The sequence below is a fragment of the Alligator mississippiensis genome, chromosome 6, assembly GCF_030867095.1.
Source record: "Alligator mississippiensis isolate rAllMis1 chromosome 6, rAllMis1, whole genome shotgun sequence".
In the NCBI taxonomy this organism is placed as follows: domain Eukaryota; kingdom Metazoa; phylum Chordata; order Crocodylia; family Alligatoridae; genus Alligator; species Alligator mississippiensis.
In genome coordinates, this window is record NC_081829.1 from 82637300 (window position 1) to 82652246 (window position 14947).

General features: G+C 43.8%; 1 protein-coding gene across 1 annotated transcript; it reads left to right on the forward strand.

Moving 5' to 3' along the window:
* Window positions 1-4685: 4685 nt before the first annotated feature.
* EEF1AKMT2 (EEF1A lysine methyltransferase 2) lies at window positions 4686-14947 on the forward strand. The gene is made up of 6 exons (XM_059730047.1): window positions 4686-4795; window positions 6445-6510; window positions 7095-7209; window positions 11542-11649; window positions 13459-13675; window positions 14475-14947. The coding sequence occupies exons 1-6, from the start codon at window positions 4701-4703 to the stop codon at window positions 14570-14572; spliced, it is 699 nt and encodes a 232-aa protein (XP_059586030.1). The 5' UTR covers window positions 4686-4700; the 3' UTR covers window positions 14573-14947.

Sequence of the window (14947 nt, forward strand, 5' to 3'; positions counted from 1 at the left end):
AGCTAAAGAGAAACTAGCAGCTTTCCTACAGGGATCCGGGCCTGCCGTTCAGTTGAAGAGGGAAGCAAACGCGCCTCTGACTTCATAGGTGCAGACTGAAGTGGCAATTTTCCCCTGCTCTGGCCACAGGAAGCGGTTTATAGCTGTGACCAGACATATGTGCACGGGTGCAAACTGCTTCAAACACAGCCGATTGGGTGAAACACGGGCCCCTCCTTGCATGCCGTATCAGATCAAGGTGTTACAAAATGTAGCGACTTTTGTAACTTGTGTCTGGAGCATGGGAATGAGCCCAACCCAGTGCAGGGCTGGGAAATGGAAAGGCGGGATGTGGGGCACAGCGACCCCCGCAAGCGCCCATCGCAGGCTGGAGTACTACCAGCCTGCAAGAGAAAAGCCACCGTTTCCCATGTTTTTCTCCTTTAAAGGAGAACCCATTTTTTAAGTTTGTTCACGACCCTTTCATATCTTCTTGTGAGCCACTTTTGGGTTGTGACCCATGGGTTGAGAAATGCTGGTGTAAAGGCCTGAATGCTTAGGGCTGGTGAAAGAAGTGTGCTCCGTGGGACTGAAGTGGCTTTTTACGTGGGTGACACCAGTCCTTTGCCTGCCCGCTTGCTGCTCGGCGCTCCATAAAGGGGCTCGGTGCTTTGTTAGGTCAGATCAATGCTGCCTACAAAGAAGTTCATGACACTGTCAACATATTCTGTAGGGCAACTGCAAAACCAGGGCTGCTTCACCCCACATGTTCCCCCAGAGGCCCTGGGAGAGAGACAGTCCAAAGTGTGCTCATTTCAGGCATTTTTCCTGATCTGCACAGAATGAAGTCCACAGTGTACAGGGCTGCTGCTTAGTCCAATCAAGTCATTACAGGGATGGGTGGATGCCTCAAGAGCTTATGTGCTTTGGGATATGGGACTTGGTGGTACCGAGATTACAATATCTTCTTTAATCAGTATTCAGTGTCACAAAAAATCATGAACAGGGTTATATGAGTGCTTGCAAGTATCCTGTGCCCTTGCAGAACGTGGAGTTCAGCAAACATCAACTGAAAACCAGGAAATACAAAGTTAAGATGTAAGCTAAGGGAACCTTAATTCTGCCCTGTTTGAAAGATGACTAATATGCCTATGACACACTTGCCGAGCCTCTGCCTTCGCAGACAGCACAGAACGCTAGGGGAAATGTAGCTTATGACCATTGCAGGCTGTAGTCTAATACATTTGAGAAGGCATTGGATGTGGGTTTGAGTTTTATGGAATGAAACATTCAGGAAGGCCAGAGGTACTCCTGGAACTGTGTAAGCTGCTTTCACAAGGGTGTTTTGTCAGTAGTTTCCTTAGTTTTCTTGGCAGGCACCAATGTTAATTTAGGCAGTGGTACCTACCCTATAGGTTTGTAGTTGAGGAGTTAAGGTGTTTACCTAAGTTTGCAGTGTGTGATTCTTAAGTGGTCCTCCCAGCTTCTGTACCATTTATTTTAAAGTAAGAGGAATAATAGATGTGCTTAAAATGTTTGAAATGTTTGTATTATCTTAACTCTTCACTTTCTGATTTCAGATATTTAAATGTGGGCCCTCTCCACATTCTTGAAGCCACTAGGTCTCTTTGGGCAACAGAGGTTTGTGAACATTTTGGGGGCATTTAATTTCCTTTAAAAAAAAAAAAAAATTCTCAGCAAGCCCATATTCCAGCTTCCCAGCTCCCCACTCCATTGCCTCTGTTTCGTTGGCAATGCATATCATAGGGTACACTAGTGGCATGTTATTCTCTTCAATGGCCACTGTCTTGACATCGTTACTATTTAGCACCATCGGTTTTCCCCTCCCCAAACCATTCTCCTCATCAAGAGGCAGACATCAGAATAGGACTGCAAACTGAACACGGGATGCAGAAACAATGTAAGGAATCACAGGGAACATTTTTGAAAGTGGAGGGAGTCAAACATGGTAGGGACAGGAGAGGAAAATGTGTCCAGTAGTTTGAAACAGACATTTGAGAAACTTGAATTCAGGTGTTTTAGTTTTATTGTGATTTAGTGAAAAAGAATCTGTAAAAACAGGGATGATAGCACTCCTTTACCTCACAGGCATGTTGTGAGGGAAAGTATATTAAAGACTGTGAAGACACAATCTTTCAGAAGCTTTTGGACACGACAGTGATAGGGGCTGTATAAAAACCCATAACCAGTCCTTTGATAACAGGGACAGATTCAAAATACTCTGGTCTAAAATTTCCCAGCATACTGATCCCCTCCTTTTCACCCTGTTTTTTTTCCATCTCCCTGTTTTATCTCATATTCCTCTGTAGCTGCTTGGACTTACCTAACTCTCCACTTAACCCTCACTGTCCGGTTTCAGATATTTCAATGTAGTCCCTCTTCATAGACTGATTCTCCAACATTCCTGCCATCATGCCTCCTCACACACACCAGCATGGTGCTTTTTCTCAGGTTTCTGACACTGTGAGCTCTATTCTCCTACTTGACAATCCTTGCTCCTTGTAAACTTGGAGGAATCATGGGGAAGCTGGTGGGGCTGCAAGGAGGCCTTGTATAAGATGGAGGGAGGCAGGAAGGGGCAACAGAGCGAAGATGACCTTGTCCTGGCATATAGGAAGGGCTGAGAAGCTAAGAGAGATCTGAAATGGCCCATTCATCTCAACAAGATATTCTTAGGTTAATGAGGCTGCTTCACAAAGAAAAATACTGATTCAAATAATAGCTCTAAGACCTAGAAACTACTTCAGTCATCTTGCTGAGTGTTCCTATCCCCAGAGCCAGTGTTCACAAACTTGCACTATGCAGCAAGCATGCCTGGTTTTGGCTGAACATGCATGTACAGAGCCCCAGCATAGGTATTCTCAGTTCCTGATCCAGTGGGGTATGGCCTCCTCAGATTCTAGCTCACACGATGGGGCAAAGGCAGGGAATGAGAAACCCAACGGGGCACGGCACCAGGATTCCCAGCTCACGAGGGTGACAGGGAAAGGAGATTAACCCGCACCCCTAAGAGGCACAGGGTCTCTCATATCCCAGCTGTCAGGGTGGGCACAAAGAGGGGTTCAACCATTCATATACTCTCAAAGGAAGGCTCTCCAACGACCTTATGTGGGTTTGAAGTGTTGTAACCATACAGGAAGTGGAGGAGCACCATCACTCCACAGACTGAGATCTTTGTTGGCATCCAGAACCTGTCTTTCCCACACAAGACCTCAAGATGGGAAAATTGCCAGAAACACTTACCATCTTCCCCCATATCTCTGAATCAAGTGATCCATCTGCAGCCACCACATTTCCTAGATTGATTTTCTTTATTGCATTGCTCTAAGTGACCACTGGATACTTGAGGGCTCCACATTGCACATAACCACAGTTTTTAATGACTGACCTATAGGACCCAGGCTGAGAGCAGGCCCTGCCTAGGGCAGTGGCTGTTTGCTTCAACTTGGGCTGACTCCCAGCCACAAAACCAGCAGCAAACAGCAAGTTATAAATCACTGTGGTCTAAAGACTCATAGAGGTTTGGCTGGAAGCGACCTTCAAAGCACATCTACTCAAACCCCCTGGCTGAGGCAGGGTCATCCCTATCCAAACCATCCTATACAATGCATAATCTAAACTCTATGTAAAACTATTGCCAATTCTGACACAACACAAACCTAACACCTGCCACAGGTAAAGCAGGAGAACCACTGCAGCCAATGTCCTGAGCCTTGATTGTAATCTGCTAAGGAAGAATAGCCTGCGATCTAAGTTATATTGGGACACCGTCAAAGGCATCACAGAGGACAAATATAAGAAATGTGTTGAAAAGGACAAAAGTCAGCACGCAGCCCTGTCTGGTACCAGATGTAATGTCAAAGAGGAGGTTTGAGCCCTGCAAACTGAGCTCCTTCAGTTGTGAAAGCCAACAATCAAGTGGACAATTTGTTGTGGTCATCAAAGTCCTGACACTACAGTTTGAGGGACGGAGTCAAATGCTTTGGCTACGTCTATGAACAACACACACGATGCTCTGTTACTCTCAGGAATAGCCGTGTTGATCTGAGACAAAAAGAAATGCAAAACCCTAGAACTCTTGGTTCAGAGATGATACATTTTATCTCTGTCGCTTTTTTTTCCTGTTACTTTTTTTCCTATTGTTTCTGTGTTACTCTCTGCACGTTTCCACCAGCATCTTTAGCACAAATAAATCAATGGTTGAACTGCTGCAGCAGGAGCCACGTCGGCATTCAGGCAGGAACGCCTCCGCGAGGCCTGCAGTTGATTCAAGACAACGCGAGCCGAAATCTTGACATCCCTTGGTAGTAATGGCAGGTGTATCTGCAGGACAAGAATAAGGCTGCCCTGCAAGTCTGCCGAGCTGCACTCATTCTACCGTATGCAAGGGATGCACCCTAGGTGGTGCTGGGGCTTGGCTGCAATAGCCCCCGGGGGGGGGAGGGGAATAGCAGCAGTGGGCCCCAAAATCATTCCAGTCTCTTGCAAAGGAGCTGCAGAGATTAGAAGGCATCTCCCCCAAATAAATAGCCTCTTTCTCCCGGTGGCAACAGACCAGCCTCACGTTTGTGCCAAGGGTGTGAGCAGGGGAAGGCCGGCTCCCATCCTCCCAGCAGGTGCCCCGCACCACCTCCACCACAGAGCCGAGGTCCTCCACGCAACCTAGAGCGGCAGCCGCCCAACACTCTCTGCGGTACTCTATGGTGCGCCTACACTTCCGGGTCCCACGTGGTTCTGCAGGGATGGGGAGCGGGGAGGACGCGTTCGGCCCCTCTATCCTGGGGACCAAGGAGCAGTGAGTCGGGGGCGGGGAGCGGCGCCCCCTACCGCCGTGAGGGTGCAGGGCAGCACTTGCCCCTGTCCTGCCCAGCTCCCCTGGCCCAGGAGGAGGGTGTGGCTGGGCAGAGGGTGGTGGTCCCTGAACCTCTCCTGGACTCAGCCAGGGGCTTCCCTGCAGCTCCTGTGTTGTTGCTGACTTTTCTTTGCAGGGTGAGAGATGGGCCAGCAAAGGGCACCAAGGTCAAGTTCCCTGGGGAAATACAGTGGTGACCCCAGAGCACATTTTTAGCCTGCTGGGATTTCTCAGGACCTGCTGGATTAAAAATATACCCAAAAGTTGAGACGCAGGGTCCGTGAAAAATGCGGCGCAATGAAAACCTGAGATGTCTGTGGTTCTGGACAGGTTTTATAATCCTGGAGTGCCAGGGCTTCCCATTTTTAAAGAAAAAAATTGAAGCATGAGCTAAGCTGGCTTTGGTTGGAAGATTTTGACATCAGTGGGAGTTAGAAAGATTAAAGAGGTTGGCCCCAAATGCACTGGCTCATTAATAGCCTGCACCTATTCATTGTTTCTCACTTGATTACCCAGGGTTATCAACAAAGAGCTCCAGATCTACTTTTGTAAGGTACAAATAGCGCTCTGAGTGGGGGAACACCATGGAGAAGTTAATGAGCTCTGACACGAGTGATCGTAAAGCCTCTGTGTGCCGTCTCTGGCAGGTTACCAGTAAATTTCTCTGAATTTCCCCCAATGTTTTCACTGTTAGGGAAGAACTTCACACCCTTTTGAGAGTAACAGGGTGTCAGACAGAGAATGTTGCTGAGTGTGGGTGCACCTGCTCCTTTATAACCTGATCGATCTTCTTTGGTGTTAAAGTGCTTAAGAGAATATGCACCCTGAAAGATGTATATCTTGGATATGCCTGAGACACTGTTACCACTATACCCAGTGGAACCAGCTGCTGAAAAGTCTCTCTTGGATGGCAAACAATTACCATAGCAGCTTCTATATTCCTTCTGTAATCCCAGATGCTGGTGTAGGAAATGGGATTTAAAGATGCTTCCATGCATGTTCCTTGTTGTGAGGACACTGGCATCTAGCGTTACCTTATTGCAGCCTGGCTTACATCAGAGGACCAACTGAGTAGGCAGAGTAGCCCCAGGATTCAAGGAGTAGAAAAGCGTGCTCTTACTCCAACACTTTAGCTGCAGCTGGGAAATCTGGCCTTTCAGGTTGCCTTATGTGTATGTGATCTTCCCACCTACAATTTTCCCCTGATCTTTTGTCTAGATCAGGGCTGTCCTGCTTCTAAGAGGCCAGACGCCATACCCACCATGGACCATGCCAGTGGGGACTGCATGCTACCGGAGCCACAGGGCCCCCAAGCCGCACACTACATAAGTGCGCTCTCTCCCCTCTCACATGCTCACCCCAAAACTGCATGCAGCACAATGAGGCATCACCTTCAGCTACCTGGTGATGGGCTTCCCTGCTGTATAGTCGCTGCAGCCAGAGCTATATACATAGCAGTAGCAGCTGGATGGGAGTCTGACGGCCATATGTTAACCCCTTGCAGGCTGCATGCAAATCACAGGCCACGGTTAGGAATGATTTAGACCAGGGTTATCTGTTAATTTCAGTATTCTCTTCTCTTTCTTCTCTAGCTGGGATGCTGCATATGAAAGAGAACTGCAACATTTTCAAGAAAACGGAGATATTGGAGAGATTTGGTAAAAAAAAAAAAAAAAAAATCAGTAAACATTTTTATGTTCCCTTCTTTTGAAAGTTATGTAGTAATTTTTTTTCTTTTTTTTAAATCATTATAAGTCTGCTGGGTACCCAGGTAACTCTGGCTGTGGGTAACATGATGGGAAGGTTTTTTTACCTTGAAGGCACCAATTCCTGACAGTCCCAGATCTAGTGCAACTGGAAATTGTTAGGTTCTCTCTGACAACTGTTGTGTGAAAAACAATCTGGGAAATATAGTCTGGTTTACTAATGGACTAGTGTTCGCGTCCCTGAAGACCTGCTCAGAATTATGCAGACAGTGTGCAAGCTTCCAGTGCTGTCCTTATTTTACCTCCCATGAGTACATAGTGAGAACCTCAGCTTCCAGTACTGGTAATCCAGCTGGATTTAAGGCTCTTTCGTTCACTTAAAACTTGGAATATGATCTATGTAGATTGTTGCCTAGGTAATGTAGTGACAGGTGCATTACCAATGCCCTGGAGTGTGGGACAGAGAGACACAGAGTTGCTGTGTTACTCACATGGATCTGTGTTATCTTAAGAACCTGAGCCTCTATTTCTTGTAGGTTTGGAGAAGAAAGCATGGTTCGTTTAATCAGATGGATGAAAAAACAAAAGATCCCCCTGGACAGTTCTGTGCTTGACATTGGAACTGGAAATGGCATTTTGCTGGTTGAATTGGTTGGTATTTTTTGAAAATTGTGCTTTTGGTACAGAATCAAAGTGAAGGGCGAAACATTTACATTTCCTAAAAAACAGGAGAATCTTTGCAAGTACCAAATCACACTGAAATTAAAAAGAAAACTCAACTACTATATTTTCTTACCTATACCCCCAAATATAACATGTGCCTTGCATTTATTTTGCTTGGAGTAGAAACCTAATACCATGGATGTTTAAAGGTCTGATATGTTGTTACCTCAGAGTGGCACAGCAGGACATGAAGATTAGTAATCTTGTTTCAGAGGTGCTTTGTGTTTCTTTTCATGTTTTTGATTAAGTGTTTTGGCATAGTTCAGTGGTTCTCAACCTTCTTCGACTCAAGGCACTTCTCCATAACTTTTGTGAATTGAATGACCCCATTTCAAAAACTAAATTTATTACAATACTTATCTCCTTGTAGAGGGGCTGCGTATTGGGGGCAAGGCAGCAGTCAGGCCAGGGACAATCCTGAGCCTGCACTTATCTCCTCACGCTGCTTATCAATTTACTTCTCCCCTCACACCTTGCAGCAGCTTTCAAAAAGTATCCTGGTTGAGAATCACTGGTATAGCCTTACTGTAAGATTAGACTGATCTTGCAGATTGACAAAAAAAAATACACAGAGTTAAAAACTGCTTCATCTGTCTCATTGGAAATGTTCATTTAAGCTTCCACTGCACGTAGAGTTAGCAGCAAGAGCTGGCTATACTTGAGTATCATACCATCCTTAAATCTGACACCTGATGTCCCTTACAAATATAAAAATATATTTTTTCTGTATTAGGAAAAACAGTAGCTTGTAAAATCTTTTAAAACTCCGTAGGTACAGAATAAGAGATGTTTTTTGTGATAATGTGCTCCAAAATACTGCAGTCACATGTGTAAGAAATTTTGTTCAAGAGCAGTTCTCTTTTGAAAATGACAGTAAAAATGGCATAGTTTGTAGTGTCTCAGATTTGTTCAGTTTATAACTAAAAGAATTATTTTTCCCCACTTAGTGTTTTTTTCTGTAGGATCCAAAAAAAATTTGGGATTTTTCTGGATTGTGCATCATCAACAGTAATAAAATTCTACATTTGGAGCTGAGATCTGGTGGTTGCACAGAAACTGAAGACACAGACAGAAGTGCAGCTCCTTGCTGTAACTCAAAGCACTTCTCAGGAAGCTCTATAAATTACAGCAATCCCCCCGACCCAACAGATGTTTGCTGTTGGGTCCCAGGGGTTTGGGGATTCAGCAGTCTGGGCTGAGTTTCCTTCCTAGCCCAAAGGAAGTTTCTATCCAGCCCTGCTCCCAACATGCACAGACAGATGTTAATGAAGGTGCTGTGTTTGGAGCATTTACATCTAAACCCTCATGCAATGAGGTTTCAGATTATCGTGGGACTGGGCCCTTTTAAAGCTCTTTGCAGCCATGCGCTTGTATTTGGTCATGAATGTAGAGTGCTCTCAGGGGCCAGATTGGGCAATAATTGTCACTTCTTTCTGCACCTTGACAGAGTCAAACTGATGTTCAGTATCTAGGGTAGAACAGTGGAAAGTGGTTATACAGGGTATTTATTAGGCTACCAGAGGAAGAAAAGATGGAATGGAATAGCATCATAACTCCTAGGATAAGTGTGGATTTGTAGAACTGGAATGGAGGAACCATTAAAGAACGATTAACAGTTAATGTTGGGCTTGGGCATTAGTTCCTATTGGCAGGCTGTATATAAAGGAGGCAGAAATCTGACAGACAAAAGTAGGTAATCCTACAAGTGAAGTCAAGTACAGAGAGTGCTGTCTCCCAATGTACCATAAGCAGCTACACCACTTGAAGATGACCATTACAGTGCTTACAGATCCAATGCCCACCAAAAGTCAATGTATCAACTGCAGGTACAAGACTAGGACTGCTACACATACGTCAAGAATGGCACTTCAAGAATGGCTAAGAATGGCACAAACCAATCTGAAAGTGGGTGACGGGCCCAAAATCGATGTGGATCAGGTGAAGGAACACCTTGAGAAACTAGACATTCACAAGTCCGTGGGCCCAGATGGAATGCACCCAAGGGTCTTGAAGGACAGACATCCCCCTTGGCAGGGATATTTGAAAAACCGTGGCACTCGGGTGAGATCCCAGATGACTGGAAAAGAGCCAATGTGATCCCTATCTACAAGAAAGGGAGGAGGGATTACCCAGGGAACTATAGACCAATCAGTCTGATGTGGGGGGCTGGACCTGATGATCTCATGAGGTCCCTTCCAGCCCCTAATGTCTATGAAATCTATGAAATCTAAGTCTATGAAATCTAAATGTTCCCATTCCAAAAGTTTCATGAGAGATGGCTGAAGACTTCCCATTTTTCTGCTCCTTCATTTCGTTCCAGGGTCTCATCCATATATTTAAGACCCCTTGCCTTAAGGGCGCATGTATCATGATTCTGTGGGCCTACACACCAAATCTAGGACTCTTGTGGGCTTCTGCTTGACTGAATTTGTGACTGAAATTTTCTCCTTCAGCCTCATTTCCCTGGTTACAGTACCAGAAGTTTAACACATTCCCTCATTCTAGATAAGGAAACACAACTCTGAGATCCTCAATATCTCCTTTAATGAAGAGAATGCATCGCCCAACCCAGATTATGCAATACTTTGGGAAGTACTGTAGAGAACATTTAGTTCTGGCTGGCCTCAGTCATCTCCGGTCTCACCAATGACCCCCCTATCTACTGGAAGACTCCTCCTCATAGAGGGACTGCTGCCGCCACTGCCAGCTAGTAACCTCACAACCCACCTACTGGTATTTAGCCTCTTTTTTCTAAGCCTTCTACTCAAGAAGGTAGCAAAAGGCATTCTCCAGCCCCACTAAGTCAGGCTTCAGAGCAGGGTGCAGACACAGTTGTTAGTTCCACCTTTTCCTGCCCGAACAAAGGTAGTTAGTCTGCACTCACTCCATTGGAATGCTACGCATTCAGTATCATTGATCAAATGTCTCTCTCTTGGCTCCAAAAACTCTATGCTTAAGCAAATCTCCCCAGAAGTGACTAAGTCCTTTTGGCACCTTTCTTAGAACTGGAACTATTCTTGCATCTCCTTCAGCTCAGGTCACACAAGGCTCAGTCTCCTCTCTGACATTAACCAATATTTACATCAATGCATTGGGAGTTCCAGGGAGATAGAATGGGGAGAAGCCTCAGCAATACACAGCTCTTCATCAAAACTCTCCCTGTATAGCTGAACTGAATGCCTGTATTAAAAGCCTCTAGCTAAAGCTGAACTTGCATATTTCTTGATATTATGCTGCCGGAGAAAGTGCTTTGAAAAGTTTATCTTTGTAGCACCCTCTGCTGTAAAGGGAATCAGTTTTCAGAAGAGGTCAGCGTGCAACCTGGACATCCCATTGGCATTTAGAATGCTGTTAGATGTCCAAATTCCACATTGCCGAAACCAAAATCAGTCACTCCCCCACTTCTACATGTAGTTGGCCAGAAGATTGCCTCCTTTCCCCAACCGGTTCAGACCCAGTCAGACAGATCCACACATGTGACATTCAGACTGTATTATGGAAACTTAATCTAGGGAGGAAACCAGACACTGAAAAGACAGCAGCTGCTGCAGGACACAGCAAACAGATTGCTATTAACACATCATCACCTGAATGTTCAGCTGTCTGCATTGGCTCCTTACTCAATACAGAACCCAACTCAAATCATTGTCTGGATACCTTTTAACATAGTGCGCCATTAGCTTATGGAACTCTGGCAAATATTGTTGAAAAAAAATTCTTGGCAGCATTCAAATAAGGCTAGATCTTAATCTGAACAATAGGAAGATACGTGTTTACACAAGGTAGGATAAAAATAATGGCTAGGAATTTCAGCCTCATGATTCAGGATTTAACCTCAACATTTGGTTGGCTTGTAAGAAGCACCTTTCCTGTTGATATGTCATTATAGATGTCCATCATGGAGGATTTACTCCTTCCTTGGGGCTATCTGCTGCTGGCTTATGTTCTTGTGCTGTACAATAATTCCTGTTTTCCAGGTTCATTTTGGTGTTGCTTAGAAGATGTATAACTTCACCAGGGCATTACCTTTCACAGGCCTACTCAGTTCTTCACTTATTGGAAGAAGCTAGCCTTTAATAAACAATTCTGTGGATGTATAAGGCAGAATACAATCAGTTTAGCTCATTCATACCAGTTTTTTTGTTCTGCGGTGATAACAGCAATAAAGGGGTCTTTTTGTAATAAAAATGAACAGAGGGAGCAGGCCTGTTGCACAAGGATATTTTGCTAGCATGCTGATTACAATTCTCTACTCTGCAGGCAAAATCTGGTTACACTAATCTCACTGGAATTGATTATTCTCCTTCTGCAATAACTCTTTCTGAAGAGATAATAGAAGAACAAGGATTGCCCAACATTAAATTGCAGGTAAGCATTGAGAGAAATTATACAAAGAAAACACAAAGTAGTCGTGCCAGAGATTAATTGAGCTACTTGCTATTCCTATGTATTCATTTTAATATAGTAATTAGCTCTTTTGAAATTCACTGGAGTTTCTGCATACTTGGGAGGACTCTAACCAATAGCTTGTTAACATGCTCATACTTACAAGAAGGTATTTTAGTTAGTGGGAACTTGTACACTTCTCATTAAGGGAAACAAGAATTTCATGCCTGCAGCAAGGGAATTGCTAGTAACTGGGTCCAAAGAATTCTTGTAGACACCTAAATGGGATTTAGATGCCTATGTTAGGAAAAGTGATTTAAATTAACTTTGCTCTAGCATCTGTAAAACCCTTTAGGTAGCTCTAGTTTGGTTTTAAAGGACTGCTGAGTCATCGGCTTCGGCTTCTATGTATGCTCGCAAGCTATCCAATTTTTGAACACCCTGGTGCTTAATTCCCACCTACAGTCTGTTGTGAGTCATGTCAGAGTTGGGAAATGCATGAAGTTTGCCTTAGTTGCCCTCAAAGCACACAAATCTCCCTGACATTTCTAAGTACAGTATAAAGCTTAGCACCCCTGGGCCCTCTCACTTGACAACTAGGAGTCGGTTTAACTCATGGTTTCATGCATTTTTGCGGAAACTGAGAAATCCAGGATTGTCCTTATATCAGCAAAAACAAAAACCAAACAAATAAACTCCACCCTGGCCAACTTAAAAATAAAATGCTGGCTCCCCAGTGGGAGGCAGCAGTCTTCATTGCTGCTGTGGCCTGCCCAGGAGGAGAAGGCACCAGCTGGCAGGGCAGCATGAAGGACAGCTGAAAAGATGGCTACCTCTCCCTCATCCCTCCTCCCTTTCCAAGGGCCTCTCCACCAATCAGCACCAAGGGGCGGAGCTACACAAAGGGCAGCCAGCAGGCAAGATGGTGGCTGCCCCCTCTTCCCTCCTCCCACCTAGGGCCTCTCCACCAATCAGCACCGAGGGGCAGGGCCGCCAGAGCAGATCCATCAAACGTTCATGGAATTTGCTCTTCATGCTGTGACCCGCCCATGAAAATTGGTAAATCCGACTGTGATTTAAGTAGCTGCAATTAACTGCAATTTATCGATAACTAGCTGGTGATGATGGTGTCCACCTTTTGAATAATAACCTTCCAAAGGGAGATCTGGGGTGAGAGGGTTTCAACCCACTTCCCAGAAAATCTGGCCCTAGACTTGAAGGGTCAGTTCCGTAGTCTAGATTATGCATTTTGAATTTCAAGTATATGACAGAAAATTATATTTTTCATTATAAAAACCTCAGTAGTTGGGCAGCTGGTGGACTGAGACCCCTGGTTTTAATGCTGAACAGCATTATTCTTTTGTTTGTTCTCTCCATATATTATCGCTTTCCTTACACTTAGGTTGTGAACACTTCCTGTTAGACACCATCTCTTGTTATGAATTTGTACAGTACCAAGCACACTGAGTCTCTGGTCCACAGCCAAGGCTTCTAGTACAATACAAGTGTGGTAAGGAATAATAAAGCAAAGATCAAGCACGTTCAAAATTGAGAGGTTCTCAGATACTAGGATAATGGGAGCCATATGCTGACTTGAGATGGGTAAGTAGGTAGCTGCATTTGTACATAATACATAGAAACAAATTGATAGGGCATCATTATTAAGGAAAGCCATTGGATAGCCACTTCACAAGCATACCTAGCTGCTGCCAGTTTTGTATTGTTTTATGTTAAAGGAAGACTTGGCACCTCCCAAAGAGATGTTTTCATAGAAGTACATTTTTGATTTAGGTAAATGATTTTCTGACTCCTTCAGCTGAACTATTAGGATTTCAGATCTGTATTGACAAAGGAACCTTTGATGCCATAAGCCTTAATCCTGATAATGCGGCTGCAAAGAGGAAGCAGTATGTGGAATCGCTCTGCAGGGTATTGAATCCAGAAGGCTTTTTTCTCATAACATCTTGTAATTGGACCAAAGAGGAACTGCTAAATGAGTTCAGAGAAGGTAAGTGGTTGAACAGAAGCATCTGCCAGCTGGTGCTTCTTTAAGGATCTGGTGAGTAAATTTTAATGCCCTATTGTTGATGATAAGGCAGGTGAGGATTAGACAACTCAACAGTAAATGGGCTAGATTATGCCTCAGTTTCATTCTCACTATTGCTCTCCTTTTGGAGGCACGGTGGGAGAATTATGGTCTCCTACATTTTTCAGTGCTGATGCAGTTTAAGAGCGAGGGTTTTGTTATAACTACAAGTCTCGGAACAAGAATCTGAAAAATTATTCTGGGGAAGAGATTTAACATCATTACCTCTGAGCCTTGTCAGAAGCCTCTACTTAACTGCCCGGCAGAGTTTTAAAGCTGGGAGAACATTCATACCTATTCGTAGTTACAAATTAACGGGTAACTTAAGACTGACACTGCAAGCACACCCACATGTCACATGCTCAGTGAACCTCTGCACAAGTTTGAATATTTTTGTTGGTCAGATTTTGAATTTCATGCTTGAAGTTTGAAATCTAGGAGTATGGCTCTAATATAACCATTCCTTCTGGAGAACTGGAATTACTGGCAAGTTATAATCTTTTTTGCCATTAATCTACATGATCCAGCTAGCTAAGATTTTATTATCCAGAGAGGACTGTCAGCTGGATAAAGAAGCAATACAACATGAATATAGTTCTGTAAATTTTCAGAGTAATTAACATGCTGTTTCCAGATGAACTAGCAGCTGTTTGCAAAGGGTTTTTCAATTTAATACATACAACTCACTTTTAATGAAAATATTTTCATTTCTGTCTGGCAGGATTTGACTTTCTGGAAGAGCTGCCAACACCCAAGTTCTGTTTTGGCGGGAAAACTGGAAACAGTGTAACATCCTTGGTTTTCCAAAGAAAAAAATGATGTCATCCATCTTTGACAAATTAGATTCGCTGAGAAAAGAGAAGTCTGAACTTTAAAGTAAATCTGACAGCAAGGAAGAAAGAAAAAAACCCACCCTATACATATGTGTAAATAAACGCTCACCAAATATACAGTTAATGTGCACGATGAACAGTTAACGTGTTCAATTGTAATGAGACTGTAAAATATTATGGACAAGTTATGCAAAATTATAATATTTTTAGGAGAAATTCTGCCTTTGTTATAGGCTCACTTGTTTCAATGAAAGTTGCCTGTGCACAAGCAATTTGTTTGTATTTGAACTGTAAACATTTTTTCCTATTTAATTTAATTTTGATAACCAGCAGTTTAGAATAAACTGAAACTGTAAATCCA